At 42.0% G+C, this 20,834-nt stretch overlaps 1 protein-coding gene across 2 annotated transcripts in view; it reads left to right on the forward strand.

The window, feature by feature from the left end:
• Nucleotides 1–20,834, forward strand: part of TBC1D12 (TBC1 domain family member 12) — a 205,597-nt gene that overhangs the window by 168,889 nt on the left and 15,874 nt on the right. For both annotated transcript variants that reach the window (XM_073596417.1, XM_073596418.1), the window contains 5 exons: nucleotides 4,211–4,305; nucleotides 6,096–6,167; nucleotides 10,940–11,068; nucleotides 13,890–13,999; nucleotides 14,098–14,356. In XM_073596417.1, the coding sequence (XP_073452518.1) occupies nucleotides 4,211–4,305; nucleotides 6,096–6,167; nucleotides 10,940–11,068; nucleotides 13,890–13,999; nucleotides 14,098–14,356 (665 nt within the window). The remainder of the gene's footprint in view (nucleotides 1–4,210; nucleotides 4,306–6,095; nucleotides 6,168–10,939; nucleotides 11,069–13,889; nucleotides 14,000–14,097; nucleotides 14,357–20,834) is intronic.

Here is a 20,834-nt window from a genome sequence, read left to right on the forward strand (position 1 = left end):
TCTCATTTTTTTTTTTTTTACATCACAGAAACCTGACATTTTAACAGGAGTGTGTAGACTTTTTATATCCACTGTATATCCCCAAATAGATGGCACTATAAATGTGTCAAATATACTTTAAATAAGAATTCTAGGCATATTTTACATAATTGCATTGGCCCAGCTTGGACCAATGTAACTATGCATATACCATACCTGTGGGATCCCTTTAGAAACTGGAAATCACTGTAGTAGACAAATAATGTCATACCTGGGATTCTTTAATGTGCAAATATATAAACTGTGCTCTACCGAAAGTCCTTATAATGTGCAACACAGCTTTCTTGAAATGTCCAGGAAACAATCCTTTTTGTTTTTTCCAACTCCATAAAATAAAATCTAAGTTCTCCAAATCCTGTGTGTAATTAGAATTTCTTCAGTAAAGAAACACCTCAAATTCCCTCCTTGGTTACTTCTCTGCCGCAGTATGTCTGGTCAGCTCATACCCTGTCCGCCTTAAGCCTAGGTTCAGACTAGTGTGATCTCAGACATCGCATGTGATTTGCACACGCCCTGCAGGTGCCAATCACATGTGATGTCTGAGCAATGCGAGTTCAGCCATACAGTTGTATGGTTGAACTCGCATTGGATTTGCACAGAAAAAGGTGCAGAGACTTGTTTTTTCCCGCATTGGAATCGGATCGCATGGGTGTTATCTATGTGATCTGTTTCCTGTACGAATCTACAGTTCGCGCTGCAATCTGCGAACCGTTTTGTGGGTGTCATTAACAAAACTCAGGCCCCTTTCACATTACCGTGACTTCAAAGTCGCGCAATTTTGCCACGATTTCGCTGCGTTATCAGGGAATGCCTGTGTAAACTTGAGGTATTTGGACCTCAACTTGCATAAAAGTTGGACCAAAGTAGTACAGGGACTACTTTGAAGTCGGCACGACTTGAAGTCGCACATATATGATTGGTTATCATTGGAAATCATGGGGAATGACTTGTCATGCAACTTTGCAGTCCCAAGTCGCAGGACAAGTGGCACAAGTGTGAAAGGAAACTTGTTCAGGGAAGCCTACCTCACCTACATCTAAGAACTGTACCCGAACCACCTTCATCAGATCTTACCTCGCGGCTATTACCTTTTGTACCACCTCCCCCCTCTTTAGATTGTAAGCTCTACGAGCAGGGTCTTCCCGTTCCTTCTGTATTGAACTGTTTTGTAATTTTACTGTCCCCCCTCTACATTGTAAAGCGCTGGGCAAACTGTTGGCGCTATATAAATCCTGTATAATCATAATAATAATTTACCATAAATCTGTGTACACACCAAAATGGAAATTAATTTGCCACATTAAAATGTCCAGTTAAAGTGGAACAACAACCCCAATTTGAAAAAAAAAATTGTATGCGGTGTAAAATCTACAGAAAAACAGAATGCAATGATTTGCAAATCTCATTAACCCATATTTTATTCACAATAGAAAATGGTAAACCTATCAAATGTTTATTCTGGGAAAATGTACCGTTAAAAAGGGGTAATTTTGAAATTCATGGCAGCAACATGTCTCAAAGTTGGGACAGGGCCATGTTTACCATGGTGTAGCATCCCCTCTTCTTTTAACCACTTGCCCTCTGGAAGAAAGCAAGAGGTGGTCACACCAAATACTGATTTGTTTAGGGTTTTCCACCCGGCTGCGTCACTCATTCACAGTCCTCCGTGAATGAAAAACTGAAGCTAAAAAGCCTTTGTTGCTGTTGGCTTGTAGTTTTCAATGAACTACCACAGCACTTTGAGCGCTGTGGTAGTTCATTTAGTCTTCCAGCGATAATGTATCGGCTTGCTTGAACGAGGTACGAGCAAGCGGATACACTGACAGATCTGCAGAAGACCTGCATGGCACCAGCGATCTGCTAAAAAAATTATAAATGCACATTTTTTTACCTGCAAAAAAATGTGCATTTTAGAGATGCACTGAAATTTTGGCGTCTGAAAAAAAAATATGGGCCAAAAATGATGTTTTCTGCATTTTGCAGATAGAGAAAAAGGTGCCGATAATAGCCCCGAAAATGTATGCGATTTTGCTGTAATTTTACCACAATTTTGTGAAAATTGTAATATAACTGCGCTAACCCAGTGAGAATCAAAAACAACAAAGCTGTTACACAGGAATGTGACAAGTATTCAAATAAGATAGTGTAAATAAATGTAGCGCTATAACAAAATATAATGTAAACACATATATCTAAACTTAATGGTGTTCAAAAATTAGTGAATGTTGAAATCCAATCAATATAATATAGATGTGAAAAACTGAAATAATATAAATGTGATGAAGTCCAATAGTGAAATGGATAGAAAGTCCAGCTGAGAAATGAAAAAATCCTCCAACGTGTAATTCAACCGCTAGTGAATCCTCGAAGTGAAAAAGATTAAACACTCTTAGCGACACCGAATCTGACAAGCTTAGAAATCCAGATGGATGGCTCTCCCAGATGAAGGTAGGGACCCCCGATCTCAAAAGACATGGCTGGAACAACCTCAGCAGTATCCACCAAACCGAAGAAGGGGCAAAGCTCATCGCTCTTTACATTGCTTTTATCTCTGTGATCACTTTTTTAATCGCTTTATACTGGTTGGTTTCAATAAACCTACTTTTTTGATCTGCACCATTGGAGCACTCCTTTCTTTTCTTCCCCCTATTTTGGTTTTATGAGAGATTTTTGATGTTCCTATTGGATGTGTCGTTTCTTTGGTTTGGTGGATACTGCTGAGGTGGTTGTTCCAGCCAAGAGGAGATGTCTTCTGAGATCCGGGGTCCCTACCTTCATCTGGGAGAGCCATCCATCTGGATTTCTAAGCTTGTCTGATTCGGTGTCGCTGACATCCGAATCCACCTGCTCCGCTAATAGTGTTTAATCTTTTTCACTACAAGGATTCACTAGCAGTTGAATTACACGTTGGAGGATTTTTTCACTTCTCAGCTGGACTTTTTATCCATTTTACTGTACCTAGGGTGTGTTTTTCATGGGTCATGTGACTCAAAACTGTATCAAAAACATAACACAGATACAATATTGATGTTTGTTTTCTTGCTGTGTTTTTCAATGCATTTCAACGGGGAGGTGCGTTTTTCTTGGTGTGTTTTTTTTTTTTTTTTTTTTTTTTTTAACTGGCCAAAAATGCAGCAAGCAAGATTTTTAACACCACAACGGACCAGTGTGAAGCCGTACATAGAATTTAAAGGGATGCATTCTTCTTGAGCTTTTCTTGCACTAAAGGTGCCTATAATGGCCGACAATAAGTTCATATTAATTTAAATTCATGATATTGATTAAAGTCGTATATATATATATATATATATATATATATATATATATATATATATATATATATATATATATATATATGTGTATATATATATATATTTAATTTTTAAAGGATAAGTGAACTTATCCTTTAAGGTATAATTGACATATTCATAGCGCTGTCTTTTGGGGGATACATATGTGTGATTACAAGATGGCTAATTGTTTTATTTCTTTTTTTTTTTGTTCATACTTGTAAATATATAGACCCTTACAGGAATGCCTATTGTTTTGCCATGTCACATAGAGAGTTAAAGGGTTAGCCATGGACTGAAGATTTCGGCATACTAGTGTTAATTGAAATCTATGGTCACAGCATACATTTTCATTTTATAACATCAGCATTGTGATAATACAAACAATAGGTATTTTGACAATCAATTATTCTTTTACTTGAAAAATCTCCTTTCATGTTGTCAGTGCTGCCTGTCTGCTGGCCATCTCTTTCCACAACTTCCTGTATTCCCTGCATGCTTTGCAGCTTCTTCTCTGCTGTTTACTTTCAATTTCTAAGCAATTTCTTCATATCCCATTGTACCTTTGTGCCTGCAAGCAGAGATTCCTGTACGGACTGAATCTCGTGCTCTCAGTACTTCTGTAGTTCAGAAGGCAGGCTCTGTGAAATGTGTCAACAGGGTATAGTGAATTTTTTAACTTTTTTTTTTTTCTTATGAAATATGAATTTCTAAATTGTCTGTTACTTGGTCTATATTAGTGGATTTATGAAAAATTGTACCTAATGATTTATTTAACTTTAACTTATTTAATAAATAGCAGTGACTGTTTTATATAGATGACTTTGAGTGGAATGCCATGTCATTTTTCCTAGGCATTATATTTTCTTTGTGTCTTATAGATGCAGGAGTGTCGGTCGCTGACAGGGAGGCCAGTCTAGAGTTAATAAAGTTAGACATATCCCGAACATTCCCATCACTTTATATCTTCCAGAAGGTAAGGCAATGTTCCTAATGTATTTCAATGCAAAGGATATTTTTTTAAGCTTTGTGCACACTTATAAAAACTGGAATAAAGTAAAACATGACTAAACGTGGAGTAATTGCCCAAAGTGGCCAATATTAGCATTTTAAATTTACGTTGATTGGATATTTAACAACTTCTGCTTTATTCTCATTTCTTTTTCTCACTTTTCTAAATTGTCCATATGGGCAAGATTTTTTTCAATGTGTGTGTTTGTTTTTTTTGTTTTGTTTTTTTTTTTACCAGTTTTCTAAACTACTACCATTTCTGAAAATTCTCTCATACATGCAACATTTTTTTGCTAGAAAATTACTTTTTCTAGCAACCCCCCTAACAATATATATATTTTTTAAAGAGGTCCTGGAAAATGTAATGGTGGGTGTTGGAATTTTTTTTTTTGTTGCACAATAATTGTGCAGCGTCTTTTTTGGAAAAGTATACTTTAATGAATTTTAGTGAACCCAAACACAATATAATGCTCAACATATAAATGGTGATTTATGCTGAGTAAATAGATGCAAAACAAGCCTTTTATAGGTTACTAATTTAGAATTGCACAGGAAGTCTGGCCCTAGAATTATTGTTCTCACTCTGACGTTTGTGGTACCTTACATGTGTGGTGTGATCGCTGTTTACATATGCATGCGGGACCTATTTTTATTATTCTCATCTATTTTATTTTATTCCTTTTTACACTGTCTCTTTAAAAAAAAAAGTTTATCCAACTTAATTGCTGTCACAAGGGATAAACAACATCTCTTGTGCTAGTGTGGGCCATAACAGGTCCTCTTTAAAGAGAGATCTGGGCTTTATAAGACCCCATATCTCTTCTGTGGCCTCCAATGCATCTGATCAAATCAAGATCGTTTTGATCAGATGCTTTCACAAGCCTGTAACCGCTTGTAAAGAACAAATCAAATCTGGAAGTGACTAAATTCTAGTCACTTTTAGTTTCTGATGTCACACAGTGTGAGGAACAATATTGGTTTCTCTCACTGTGTCCAGGGAAGCCAGTGTTGCTGGTGCCGTCATTAACAGGCTCCCCGATGGGACGGGCGAGCCTGGTAAAGGAGGCAAAAGGAAGGGGACCCCCTTCCACTACCTGTAAAAGTGATCCAACGGCTGTAAAGCCACTAAATAGATCAGTGGCATTGCTGTATCTGCTGTGCATTGTATTCTATTTTTTTTTTTTTTCAAGGTGGTGTTTGCTGGTCTCCCTTCCCTCTACTTAGCAACACCTGCCCAAGCGCATTCTGTGCCCATAGCTGGAATAACAGAGCGTGAGAAATATAGCAGGGCGTCACCAGGGAATGTACTGGGGGTCTGTGGAAGCGAACCAGCCGCTCTACAGCTGTCAGGTTGCTTCCACCGGAAGGCTGGCAGTTGCCCTGTAGCAGCCGGGAGTGTGTGTAAAACCCTAAAAACTAAGGTGGGAAGGGGTAAGTTTAAAAGGACAGCTATGCAACAGGTGGTCAGAACGGGTGCCAGAGCTGCTGACAGGTAAGCCATTGGGCGATTTTTACGTTTATCCGTATTAAATATGGGTGCACTGACAGTAATGTGGCATACAGAACATAAAACATTGACATTTTATTTTTTGTTTCGTGTTTGTTTAGATGCTGCAGTCTATTGATACGCTTGGTAGCTGTAAAACTATACAGTATATGCAATGAATAAAGGCTTCTTCAGGTTTTTAGTTTAACAAATTAAGCTGGGATACTGACCAATTTACTCCTGCTTTTTTTTTTTTTTTTTTTTTCCAGGGGGGGCCATATCATGATTTGCTTCACAGTGTGCTGGGGGCATACACATGCTACAGACCAGATGTTGGTTATGTAAGTGGATCTTTCAGCAGAGTGATATTTGTTTGTTTTATTGGGATCTTTCTGTTTAGTTATTTCTTTTGTACCAGATTCTGCTGTATCACTTTTTTCTTTATCTTCACTCATTTTTTCTTCAGTCTTTTTTCAGCGGGTCATAATATTTTCTCTCGTTCGTTGGTGGACACTTGCTTCTTCGTTGTCTTCTTGACCACAGGGTTTATAGTGCACCTACAGCAGCAGGAAACTAGGCAGAAAATAAACTCGGCACCACCTATGGGCAGCCCTAGCTGGTGCAAACCCCCTCTCTGTTATCGGCAAACTAGTTATCTCTGCCTAATGTTTCAGGAGTAAAGATCTAGTACCCTGCTGGGACCTGTGGTTTCATAGATTTTTTTTTGGGGGGGGGGGGGTTCTACTTTTTTTTTCCCTGAAAATTTTCCTGCAAAGATCTTAAATCAATAGCCAAGCTGGCCGACAGGCTGGATTATCTAGATCCAGTGGTTACCCCAGTCTGGCCATCAAGTGCACACCCACTTTTAGCTATGCGCTAAGTCAGCTGTGACTACCCCATTTGGATTAGGGGCGGCCGGCAAGTTGAACGTCTTTTAGGGGCACATATGACCAGGCACCTGATGTTCATGTCGCAACACTACCCTGGCTGATAGCCCCCCTACCTAGGTGGGAGGCAGATCTCTCCATGGAGTGTCACCTACTTACTCCATGGGAGTGGTAAGTAGAGCTCCCCCTTTCCCATCCATGCGGGGTGCAGGTGCTTTTAGGGGATGGTCAGTCCTGCAGGGTTCTCCTCCTCTCTTCTATGCCCTCTGTTGCTGCTGGGACCCCTATCCTCCACCACGCTCTAATCCCTCTCCCCTACCCCTCACTCTCTCTCCATCTCCCCTACCCCCATCTCTCCATCCAGCTGTGGGTTCCCAAGCATCCTGTGCAGGGCAGTTACCTGAGATTTCTGAAGGCTTTGCTGGATCCTCCCTGATCTGAGCATTTAGCAGAGGGGTTGTACATTACCCTGGGAGGAGTGGCACAGTGCCATTTGTTTGTGCTGTGTGTGGCAGGCACCATGCTGCTTGGAAGCCGGTGGCCATTTATTGGGGTCTAGCACCATGGTTACTATGTGGCGGTCATTCTCTTGGGGTCTGACAGCCTGTTTACTATGTGGTGGCCATTTTCCTGTCATCCAATGGTGGCCAATATCTTGGGGCCTCGCAGCCTGTTTCCTATACTTATCAGTGACCATTTTTCTATGACCCAGTGGCGTCTGTGTTGCTCTATCTGGGTACCTGGGTGGTGGGGGTGCGGCGGCAATTTTCTCTAAACTGCGTGGCGGCAGCCATCTTGCGTTTCCTTGGATGCGGCCCCTCTACTTTCCAAACTCTGTTTTGGCGATGGTGCTTCGGCGTGTGCTGTGGCTCAAGTGTTTGTCTGTGGGCCGTACATCCATAGTGGCTTTTGCCCTTAAAAGGTGAACGCTCTTTCGAAGCTACTTTGGACGACATTGTTAAGCATCTCACTAGGGAAAAATACTCCTTCATCCACAGTCCAGGAAGGGGAAGGAGCCTCGTCACAAGAGGGCCCTTTTTCTGCACACACAAAAGATTTTTCATCCCTCTGAATCCCCAGACAAAGGCAGTACATCTTTGTAGGTACCATGCAGCCATGGTCTCTTAAGCCCACCTAATTTGGGAACAAGTCCTCCTCGGAATGAAGGGGTGTCTACGCTGGTTTGCAGCTCTGGGGCTCTATGCCTATAGCAGAGAGGGAGTTTATACCAGCTAGGACTGCACATAAGCAATGCCGAGGTTCTTTGCTGCCTAATGACGTACTCCTGTAGGTGGCGCTATAAACCTTGTGGTTAAGAATAAGAAGACAAAGCTGTGTCCATCAATGAACTCAGAGAAGGGGATTTTACAGTGAGTAACAAAGAATCCCATTTTTGCCAGTTTGTTTTAATAATATATATGTAGTTGGTTGATTGTATAGAAATAATCCTGTACACTTATGTAGGATTGCTGGTAAAGAAACCAAAAAATACCTGGCAGTCAGGTGAAAATGTAGAAATCGTTCGAAGCAGCTATTCTGATCTTCAGTTTGTGTAACGGTTAAAGTGTTTTAAATGACAAGACTGAGCAACTGCCTTAATTGTGTTTGAGCCTTATTTTATTTAGTGATAGATCTTACCTAAATGCATGCGTTTTTCATGAACTTTGTGATTCACTTCATGTATGTTGTGGTGCCTTGTGCTTTTAGGAGTGTGTTGGTGCCATTTTGACATATTTTTGCATGGAATTAATGAAAAATAGGCACATAAAACATAAAAGCATGTACTTTGACACTGCTTGTGCTAAAGAGGTTATTTAAAGTGGTGTTCTGGCTGAAATTATACTTTTTAAATAAAAATACCCCTATAATACACAAGCTTAATGTATTCTAGTAAAGTTAGTCTATAAACTAAGGTCTGTTTTGTTAGTTTATAGCAGTAGTTTGTTATTTTATAAACTTGCAGCAGGCCGTGGCCATCTTAAGTCTGGGCATCTGAAGCCAGACTGTATTTCTTCCTGGATCTCATCCTTGCAGATCTCGCACATGCTCAGTGCAGCACAAGCAGTGTAATAGGTTTCAGGTCAGGTTTCCATAGCAAAGGCAGTGTCAGAGGAAGTTGCCACCCCTTCCCAGAAGGCATTGCAAACAGGAAATGATGTGATGGGCCACGGCCAGGGAGGAGGAAGTGAAAAATGAATACAGCAGATATACAGTAGGTGCTGAGAAAAAAAATAAAAAAATATCCAATTCGTTTACAGTGCACAGTTTAGTGAGGGATGCTGAAGAGTTGTAAAAATGGGTGGAACTCCACTTTAAATGCAGAATATAGCCCTGGGGCACACATGACCTATCTTCCTACATCTAGACACCTGCAAGCTTCAGGTTTATGTATGCGTTTCTCTCCCCCACCAACGACCATGTCTTGCACCTCTATCTTCCAAAATATGCACTAGCAGCCTTTTACCCAAAAACATCATACTATATTTAATAGGGGTGTTGAATATAATCGTAGCATCGGTGCGTCGCAATTCAGCTGTCCGCGATTCTGCATTGATGCTACAACCAGCTAATCGATTGGCGGATAACGTCATCCCGACTTGCCATGCCTCTCCTGGGAAAACGCTCCCAGGGTACTCTACTTACAGGAGGTAAACTAACGGTGTCTTATTGAATCCCATCTTAAAGTACATTAAGTTCCCCACTGTACATGCTTTTTTTTTTTTTTGCTTTTGTTTTTTTTACCCTCCTCAGAAGCCACATGACACAGTGCAAAGAAAGCTAAAGCCCGGTACACACATACCAAAATTGTGCTGTCTTCTGTCAAACAGTTGTAGTGGAAAACCAGCATTTGATCGGCACCCGCAGCCAATGGCTGCAAGCACTGATCTGTGTATTTTAGCAGGGGGAGGGGAGCCCCCACTGTCAGAATACAATTGAACAGCGTGGGAGATCCCTGCATCGGCATTGGTTGTATTGACACTGTGATCTGTCAGTTTTTTATTTTTTTGTTCAACACGCTGGTACGCAGTATACTGTACATGTATACCCTGCTTTAGGCCTGTTTCCATGCACTGCAGACAGTGTTGCAGGGTGCTTGTCTGCATGGAGGAGCTTTTTTCAATCACCATGGCGACCAGGCAATTGATTTGTCTACCTCTGCCCTAGGGTCTTCTTTCCATTAAGCTAATTGGAGAGGAGAAAAAATGTTAAGATTCACACTACAAAAGGAAACAAATGACTTACCACTTTTACTTTAGTAAGTGATTTATCCACTCTGTATATTACCTGTGATTAAAGAGGAACTGCAGTCTGTTCACATAATTTATAATAAAAACATTTTTGCCATTCTGGAGCTTCCCTCCAACCACTTTGCATATTATTTTTTATATACTGCGATTATTTACTTGCCAAATATGCTGCAGAGGTCTGCCTCCACTGAGTTTGGCTGCAATCATGTTAACTGTGGGAAGCTGAAGCTGCTGTCTGTTCACTTCCTGGATTTACACAGGACTCCACCAGCTCTGCAGCTCTCATTGGCCCTCTTATGACTCATCCCCCCAGGCCTTTCTGGCAAACTCTCACAAGAGTGAGAGAGAGTTGCGCATGATGTCATAAGCTTCGGCTTTTTACAAGACAAGAAACAGGAAGTGGGCTGTATAAGGTATTTGCTGGCAGAAAAAAATTAACTATCCAAAGTTAAAACAAGGGAAGATTTAATAGATGCAAAGTTGAAAAATGACTGAAGGTCCTCTTTAAGCTTTATTAAATAGCTGCTATACAGATGTAATTGTAGAAAGTTACATTTTATTTTTTTTTTTACATTTTGCTTAGTGTTATGTACTCTGCCAGTCTTAATTTGCATCATTTTTTTTTTTAAAAAGAAGGGAGTTCAGGGTACAAATTTACGAACGCCTCCTTCTCTGTCAAGGAGATTTGGAAGATATCGTAATGCACTGTACAACAGAAATGTGGCCTTTTAGTGCCAGTAATGCCCATTTTTCTCTAAGTTATATAAAGCCCTGGCCACAGTTACTGAATAGGAGTACCGAATAGGAGTTTTCTAACTCAGAATAAACATTTAGCAAAAGTAAAATGGGGTTTTGCTATATTCCCTAATTCTGTTTTACATTTCTAGAAAGTTAAATGTGTGCCTTCTACATGCAGACTGACTGAGATGCTGTCCTAAATTAATCGCTTCAATTTTCTTTTTTGTTTTTCTCTTGTAGGTCCAAGGCATGTCCTTCATTGCAGCAGTCCTTATTCTGAACTTAGAAGAAGCTGATGCATTCATCGCATTTGCAAATCTTCTGAATAAGCCATGCCAGCTGGCCTTCTTCCGGGTAGATCACAGCATGGTACGCCATACCAATATCTCTTCACATGGCGTTTCTTCATAGTGAATTACTTTTGCTTCCTGCATTGGCAGTGGCATAAAGAACCGTTATTGGGATGCTTTCAAGATAGACTGTTCTCTCACTGCATTTTACTGTCCTTTCCTTTGTGACAAAATAAAATGTACTCTAGAACTGTTAGTAAGTTTGTGTTTTAATGCAAACAGTAAATTGGTTTGTGTTTTGTAAAATACAGTACTGATTTTTTATAAGTTTTTTTTTCTTTTCTAGCATATTCCTCCCAAAAGTTGTATTTTAATTATGGATGTAATTTGGTGGGCTAGTTTAGCTTTTTAAATGTCTTGAATACTCCAACTCTGAGATATTTGTGCCATAGCTCCTGATTCTGTTCCTGTCCACCTGGGAGTTTTGAGTGTTTCCACCTCCCTGTCCTGCTGCTCGTCCTGTTGTGATTTCCATAATGTTAAAGAAAAGATCCAGCAGAGAGTGGAAGTCTAGCATCTACTTAAAAAGGGGCTCATTTAGACCAGAGAACAAATAGTTATTTCCTCTGTGCTATACACCAGTGGTTCTCAACCCTGTCCTTATGTTCCCTCAACACAGTGTTGCCAACCTACCAGATTGAAATTTACTGCCACAAACAAGTTTTTAATGGCATTTACAAAATACAGTATTTAGGCTACAAAAAAGTCTGCAATTAGCAATGTGATTTTAGGTAAATATTAAGGCAAAAAACATATTTCTTATTTTCTTTTTGATATAATAAGTAGCTTAGGGACAGGATTAAGGAGGGTAATAAATTAGAATGAGCAGGCATACACACATGAAATTGACTCTCGCAGTGACACTGACAGCAGTGTGCAGCAGCACAGATGATGACACCTCACTGACATGACATGTCCCCTCTTGTGTCACAATGACAGTCTCTCTCCACGCCAGGTGGTCTCTGCTGTCCACTCCAGTCCAAACAGCACTGACAGTCCCTCTCCCAGCTTGCCAGTAAAATACTGATGGTTGGTAACACTGCCCCAACAGGCCATGTTTTGGGAATTTCTCTTAGATAAAATAGCTGTCCAAAATACCTTTTATTTTCACCTGGTGATCTGGCCAGTAAGTCTGTTGTTTTTCAACAGAGAAAGCTGTTCTTCAAATGTAGTAGTTACACAGTAGTTATTACATTTGCCACAAGGAGCGGTACTAACACTCCTTGAAGAGGGTCTACCCCCTTTTTGTATGACTCCTTAATGGATATAGATCTCCTAAAAGCTATTTCTGGCTGTTGATTGACATACTTCGAGACCACATCATCCACAAAAAGCAAGTACCAGTATTTACTAAGAATATCTTGAACTTGCTTGTGCTGCCCTGAATAATGCGTGATTATTCTAATCGTTTGAGGGCTAGATTTCCTTTTAGACTTGTGGATTAGGCTAGCTCAATCTTGATGTTTAACTCGTTTATAGGCCTTCTTAAGGCATGTTTTGCTGTATCCTCTATTCATCAGATGCGATTGGAGGGCCCTAGTTTCCCTCACAAAAACTTTTTCATTCATACAATTCCGGTTCATCCCAAGATTTTGATTGTACGGAATACTGGAGATGGGAGAAATGGAGTGTGAACTGGTTGCATGTGAGATCGTATTTTCTGCGGATGGCTTTTTATACTAGGATGACCCTAAACTTCCATTAGGGTTGGCATAGATTTCAACATCTAAAAAAGTGCGTTGGTGCAACCTGCGTGCTTTTTGTGGAACTGCTCTCCTCCCCTTATGCCCCGTACACAAAATTGGACTTTCCGACAACAAAACTGTGGATTTTTGTTCGAAGGATGTTGGCTCCAACTTGTCTTGCATACACACGGTCACACAAATGTTGGCCAACAATTATGAACAAAGTGACGTACAAGACGTACGTGATATCTCCATTACGAGCGCTATTTATATCTCCGGCTCGTACTTGATTCCGAGCATGCGTGGACTTTTGTCCACACAATCGGAAAGTCCGACAACAAACATTTGTTGGCGGAAAATTTGAGCACCTGCTAGCCAACATTTGTTGGCGGAAAGTCCGACAACAAATGTTCGATGGAGCATACACACGGTCGCCAACAAGCTCACATCCAACATTTGTTGTCAGAAAATCCAACCGTGTGTACTGGGCATTACTCAGCCCAGGGAGCAAACACCTGAAGTTTGATACGCATGCAAAAACGCTTGAACACACGAGAGAAAGAAATCTAAATCACCAGCAACATGCTCTGGTCACTTGAGTGCTGTAGTTCTGCAGTCAGTGTTGTGAATTTTGAAGTGCTTAGAATATATAAATTCATTAAAGTGTATAGTCTGGGCACATGTTCACTTTAACACCATAACATGGTAACTGTTTGATGGAGGAAAAGCTAGTCACATAACTTTGACAGTCACTAGAGACTCCCCTATTGGTTGTTTTTTTTGTTCATCAGTCTTTTTAATAACACTTTACTTACATTGGTGTGCTATTGACATAATTGCAGCTCAACATTTTTTCCAGGATGCTTTTTTCTATAAAAGTAAATGTGTCTGATTTTACCAGATATAATTACAAAGAAAATTACTGATCCACTAATTTTATATTTACAATTGTATTCCTGTGTTTAGTTGTAAAGTACATCTAGTGATGTATATGGGAGTTAGATTGGAGCGCTAAAACTGAAAAATACATCATAACATGGGCATTATTTTATATCTTGACATAGGATGAAAGATATCTCCGTCATTGCTTCTATTTTTTCAGACAGCTCTCCCAAGAGCAACATGCTTACTGATTATTCTGTCTTTCCTTTCTAGATGCTTAAATATTTTGCAGCGTTTGAAGTTTTCTTTGAAGAGAATCTCCCCAAGCTTTTCCTACACTTCAATTCCTATGGTCTTACACCAGACCTCTACCTGATAGACTGGTATGTTTATTGTCTTAAAAATGTTAGCTACTCATGTTCTCAGTATTTCCATTCTTGATTTTTTGTGGAAAAACTTGCCTTGAATGTTTTCCCAACAGGATATTCACACTATACAGCAAGTCACTGCCACTAGATCTTGCCTGTCGCGTGTGGGACGTGTTCTGCAGGGATGGAGAAGAATTCTTGTTTAGGACAGCTCTGGGAATCCTGCGACTTTATGAAGATATTCTCTTGCAGATGGACTTTATTCACATAGCACAGTTTCTGACTAAACTGCCTGAAGACATTACATCTGAGAAGCTCTTTAGCTGTATAGCAGCCATTCAGATGCAAAACAGTAATAAGAAATGGACACAGGTGAGTGGAAATCCTTTAAAGTGGAAGAAAAGCCCAATTAACTTCTTAAAAATGTTCTCTCCCCCCTCCTCCTACCTAACCAGTATTACAAAAAAAAAAGGTGTGTACTTACGATTTTAATGCAGTTCGGTCAAGTGATTCTATAGCTCCATCTCCCCTGTGTCAGTTGAGCTGTAGGGAAGAGGAGGGAGTGTCGGCAAGGGCAGGGCCATGGGAGCCTTTCCTAATCGTGATGCCCCATGCTGAGGATACGTTAGTGGTTATAAACTCTCCCCGACAACTTTGTCCCATGTAAATCAGCATAAAAAACCCTAATGAACACTGCTTGTAGATATCTCCTTACTTGCTTAGTATTGTTGTAATCCTTTTTGTTCATTAGAATGACTACACTGAGCATGCCCAGATCTCCCCTGATTTACGACACACTCTGTGTACTTGTCTGTCTATTATCAGATCTTCCTACGGCACAACACTGAAATCCCACGAGACTGTATAATCACTCTGAGCTTCCTACTACACCCTATGTGGCATCACATGGAGTGTAAACTTGGGCATTGGACAGCATTACTGCAGCCTTATCAGCTGAAGCTGATAAGACTGACACAGGCAAACACGAGATAATTGCCACAAGTAAATACTATGAAATAAAACAAGTCATCAGAGTGGGAGAGTTTACATCCTCTTTAATAAACGTCTTCCTTGTTTTAACTGTGGGCAGCGGAAGCTGCTGCCTGTTCTCTTCCTGGATTTACACAGACATAGAGGCACACCTCCAGCTCTGCAGCTCTGATTTGGCCCTCTTATGTCTCATCCCCCCTCCCTTCCTGACAAACTCTCACGAGAGAGAGCTGTGCATAACGTCATAAGCCTAGGCTTTTTACCAGACAAACAGGAAGTGGGCTGTGTAAGGTATTTACTGGCAGAAAAGTTAAAACAACAAGGGCAGAGGATTTAATAGATGGAAAGATGAAAAAATGACTGAAGTTCTGCTTTAAGCCGGAAGGTGACAATGTTCCATAATACTGTAATCATTGGATACAATATTTGAATCGTGCAGGACACAGGACTTGTAGTCTTAGACCATGGGTTATGCTGCTACCTTCAGGTGATTGTACACTGGCAAAAAGTTTCGCTAGGACCCCCCGTAGAGCATTTGCATGTAATCTCACCCTCTCCATGAGGGTTACATTTTTTGCTAATGTCCTTAGAGAATGTGATTGTTCTCCAGGGAAGTATTTATTTAATTATTATTATTTTTAAACTATTTAAAAATTTTCATCTGAATATTCTATCAACATCTATAACCTTATTGCCTTGCGATACCTGGCAGTTTCTGGATCAGTTACCCTTGGTGAGTTCCTCTGAGTCCATACTGAGACTCTGCTCCGTGGGACCAGCCACTGGATTCTGTTTTAAGCCCTTGCCTTGGTACGATGTATGAAGTTAGCTGCAGGGTGCTATACAGGCCCAGGGCCATGCCCACAGTGATGGACAAAACCAGGACTGTAATAGGTTTAAGGCCATGACAAAGCTATAACAGGGTTTCCCTGTATATGTACTCCAGTTCCTGGCTTTTCACAACATTATCTGCAGGTCATAACACACTATGTTCTTTAGTAAGCAGAGGATTTTGAATCATTTACTTGTAAATTGTGGTAATTCCTGCCATTTTGTAATTTCTTGCCATTTTTGAGCTCTCGCAGCTCCTCCCCACATCAGATAACCCCCTAGGAGAAGCGCTCTCCCGAGGGGGTTACCTTTGCGGGCGTGCTCCCGAGTCCACCATTCGGCGTTCGTAGACGAATTTATGACTCGGCCCCGCCCCCAGTGCCCACGTCATTGGATTTGATTGACAGCAGCGGGAGCCAATGGCAGTGCTGCTATCAATCTATACAATCAATAGCCGAGAACCCCGGGCAAGGGAAGAGCGCGTCCCCGCCATATGAAGTTCCAGGGCTCAGGTAAGTAAAACGGGGAGCTGGGGGGGGCGGTCACTGCCAGGTGTTTTTTCACCTTAATGCATTGGATGCATTAAGGTGAAAAAACACAAGGGTTTACAGCCCTTTTAAGAAAAGGTGGACATATCCTTTAAGAAGTACAAACTGTTTTCCACTGTGGATACACTAATTGATGCAGTGTACTCTAGTCTTTGCGTAACAGCGCCTGATTCTTCACAATCTAAACAGACACCTATGGAACTAAGGGATTAGCTAAATCTAAAAAGTCTTTTCATATACAGACACAGATTTGAGCACTTTATAAGGACTGGCTAAGCCCTGAGAAGGTTTATTCTCCTCACAAGCTTTTTGCTGATGTTTATCCCATGGGTTTTAAATAGTCTATTCTTAATAGTGGATTCTGCCATTTCAGTTCTCAAAAAAACCCTTACTGTTCCTTTTGATGAGGATGTTTCCTTCTTTAGGGATTCTGTTGATAGGCGTTTTAAAGCCCACTTAAAGGCCATAGTTGCTCTTGAATGTTCAGCTCTCCAGTTGGCAATTTCTGCCATGTCTGTTTGCCAGGCTATCCCAACTGGTTGAGACAGATGAACAAAGATTAGAATGTGTCTTGAAGACCCTGCTCTTTTAGAAGAATCACAGCTGATGCTTTCAGCCTTTTTGTTGTGCTGATGCTCTTGAGATTGTAATTCTCCAAGTTTCAAGAACCCCACTTTAACTCTGTGCATATACACTGAATTTTGTGGCTAAAAGCTTTGTCTGCTGAACATGCTTGTAAGAAGCTTTTTCTCTGCATGTTATTCGAGGGTGATCAACTCATTGGAAAATCCCTTGACAAATTCATCAAGAAAAGATTTGTGGGAAAGATACGCCTACACATAATGAAGAAGTCAAAGACTCTTACTCCTACAGTTTTCAACTCTGTTCGAAGCAATCAGTACTTTCACCTGGGTGTCAACCTCAAAACCCAAAGCTTAACAGCTTAACACACCTCCTTTCATTGCAAACCCTGACCCACAAAGCCTTCCCAGAAACCCCCCCCCCCTCGCCACTCTAAATCTGAGATGCCCTGGACCTCTGGGTCCACTCACTTCATACATCATGGGACACAGAGTCAGGCTAATATTCATTACCTGCTGGGCTATTTTCATCTCCAGGTGAATGGACACTGGTAGACCAAAGGTCTTTAGACAGGAAGTGATCCCCTATATAACCCCTCCCACAGAGGAAGCACTTCAGTTTTTTACCAGTGTCTGCAAGGTGGATGGCACGGTTTTTTTGAGCTCTCTGAGCTCCCGGTCTCTAGTCCCACAAACGGTTCTTAAATGAATCAAGGGATTGACCAATCAGATCCATTTGACACAGACTTTATATGCATAGATAAATGGTACCTGAGCCTCGCAAAGAAGACTCAGGATCCTGCGAGGTTTTGCCTGTAATGCGGACACTGGACCCTGCGAAGTGGAATCCTGGAGACCCCAACGCTAAGGCATTCCTGCAGGGTGCTCTACAGGTCCAAGGGAGTGGACCCTAAATCAGTCAAGCTAGCTAGAGACTGGACACCCGTGTGCGGTGACCATACGGGGGAGTTTTTGGCTAGCTGTGTTTGAAAAGTGTACTTTTTTTTGCTTGCATCTGGCTGTGTTTTACCTGTATGATGGTGCACGGCGGTGCGCCATTTCACCTTGGTTCACCATGGCGCACGTGTGTTCGCAAGAGTGATGCTGGATTCAGCAGTTTAATGGCCATGGTGCATGCGGCTTCGCCGCACATGCGCAGTAGCCTTTCTCTGGGAGCACGAACAAGCATGCAGTGCTTCCAGAAGGCAGCTGTGGGGCACAGAGCAGACTCTGAACAGGCACTTGGAGCGGTTCATTTCTTCTTACCCGGGCCACGTGAGTCACCAAGTGTTGCTTGGCAGGCTTAGGTGCTTAGCAGGATTGTTGCATAGGGGCTTGGTGAGCCCTTTTAAAGGGTCTCCCTTTTGAGGTGTTTTTACACCACACCCAAATACTCCTTCTTTTTTTTTTTTTTTTTTTTTTTTTGTGGTTAGTAAATGTCTTCAAAAAAGAGGAGTGGGACTAACACTACAGGGAAGGGCACTCCTATGTCGTCAGTAGTTCCTGATGAACCTAGTCGTATCCCCTGAAGGACCAGAGGCTTCTGGGCAATCTGAGCCACTGCACCTATCTGGTATTGTGCCTACAGTCAACGCTGCTGTTTCACCCTTTATCACCAAGGATGAACTGTCCTCGACCCTATCCGGATTATAACACAGGATTGCTGACAGGATTGCCTCCATCCCGCACGGTGGCAAGAAGCGCGACAGATCCCCCTCCCTAGAGCCTCCTAGTTTGGAGCAGGAATGGATTAAGAATAGGGAAGAGCTAAAAGCTCAGGATTCTGTGCAGGGCCTGGCGGATGAGTCTGCTTCCGAGCAATCTGGACAAAAAGATATCCAGTTAATGTCTGCCTCTCAGTCACAGAGGCTTTTCATCCTGACTCTGACTGATATGGTTCATTCTGCCTTTAAGTTGCCTCTTGCAGATGTGACTGAGCCCTCCTGGTCCTCTTGGGATCCCTGAGGCCTCTTCAGGCCGCACAGGCTTTCCCCCTACACCCCCTGCTGGAACAGGCATTGTATGCTGATTGGGAACATCCTGACAAGATTTTGTTGTTCTTAAGAGGTTTTCCCTTTTTCTATCCCATGGATGAAAAGTTTGTTAAAAAAGGGAGCATGCCAGCCATAGATGCAGCAGTCTCTTCCTTAAACAAGAACTTAACTTGTCCGGTAGATAACTCACAGGGCTTGAAAGACCCTGTTGACAAGAAATTGGAGTTATTATTAAAGGCTTCCTTTTCTTTGGCCAATTCAGCTCTTCAGCCTGCTGTTGCAGCAATTGGTATCTGCCAGTCCATAAAGGATCAAGTCAAATGGCCTAATAGGCCTAACCAGGGGGATGATCTGCCTGAAAATAAGACAGATATTCCTCGAGCACCGTGTTTTGCTGTTGACGCCTTAAAAGGATTCAGTACAGCAGGTTTGTCTTGTCTGTATGTATACACAGACGTCTGTGGCTTAAGAACTGGTCAGTCGAGCTTTCTTGTGAAAAGTTATTGGCAGGTTTCCGTTTTCAAGGGGAACGTTTATTTGGTGATCGTTTGGACGAATATATCCAAAAGATGTCCGGAGGGAAGCGTTCTCTACTTCCTGTGAAGAAAAGCACCAGGCATCCCTTGTTTAAAACTTCAGGGATTGCTTCCTCAAATGTCTCAGCGCCAAGGCAGTTCTGCCGCCAACAGGGTGCTAGGGCCAGGGGCAAGCCGCAAGGCCAGGGCCAGTAAAAGCCCTGGGTCCAAAATTCTTCTAAACCCAGCAGCAAGCCCTCCTTTTGAGTGGATGCCCCCACTCCATCGGGTGGGGGGAAGGCTGCTGCACTTTGCGGACATTTGGAGAACGATAATTCAAGACGAGTGGGTCACCTCAATTATATCCCACGGTTACAGACTGCAGTTGGGGGGGTTCCCCCTCAGAGGTTGTTAAGATCCAGCATTCCCTCGGATCCTCCAAAAAGACTTATTGCTTCAGGCACTACATCATTTAGTGCATCAAGGAGTGATTGTACCGGTTCCTGTATCCGAAAAAGCGAACCTGTTTTACGGTTTAAAAACCAAACGGGGTCACGAGGCCCATTTTTGGACCTAAGATGCCTGAACCAGTATCTACTAATCCAGTCCTTTCGGAATGGAGTCTGCTCAATTGTAGCCTCGCTCTAGATGTAAATATAGATTGATATAAAAGACACGTATTTACACGTACCTATCTTTCAGCCTCATCAGAGGTTCCTGCGATTTTCAGTAGAGGAACGTCATTTTCAGTTTGCGGCTCTAGCCTTCGGGCTTGCTACAGCTCCCCGGTTGTTCACAAAGGTTCTAGCACCAGTACTGGGTCTTTTAAGGCCCCAAGGAATCCCTGGTGCTTGGGTATCTGGACGACCTCCTGCTTAGAGATCACTCATTACAAGCTCTAGAACAGAGCATAACATGCACAGTGCGGTATTTGAAAAGCTTAGGCTGGATCAGAAGTACAGAGAAGTCAACCTTGAAACCAGCTCAAGGTCTAAAGTATTTAGGTCTGATCCTAGATATGGTCCAAGCAAGTATTCTTGCCACCCGCAAAGATCTGTGCCCTGAAGAATCAGATAAGGGTCTTCTAGGGAGGATGGTATCCTCCTTCGAGGCGGTGCCCTATGCCCAGTTCCATTCCAGGCCTCTATAACAAGACATCTTGTTGGCCTGGAACAGGAGAGGACAAGCCCTGGATTATCCAATGTTATCTCCTCGGGCATGCTTAGGCCTAAACTGGTGGTTCCAGAATCAGAACCTGCGAAATGGAAGATCCTTGAAGAGTACTGACTACAGATACCAGTCTGTCAGGCTGGTGAGCGACCCTAGAGGGGCTCACACAGCTCAAGGGAAATGGTCAAGGACAGAACAGATCCTGCCCATCAATGTCTTGG

The sequence above is a fragment of the Aquarana catesbeiana genome, linkage group LG08, assembly GCF_042186555.1.
Source record: "Aquarana catesbeiana isolate 2022-GZ linkage group LG08, ASM4218655v1, whole genome shotgun sequence".
Lineage (NCBI taxonomy): Eukaryota > Metazoa > Chordata > Amphibia > Anura > Ranidae > Aquarana > Aquarana catesbeiana.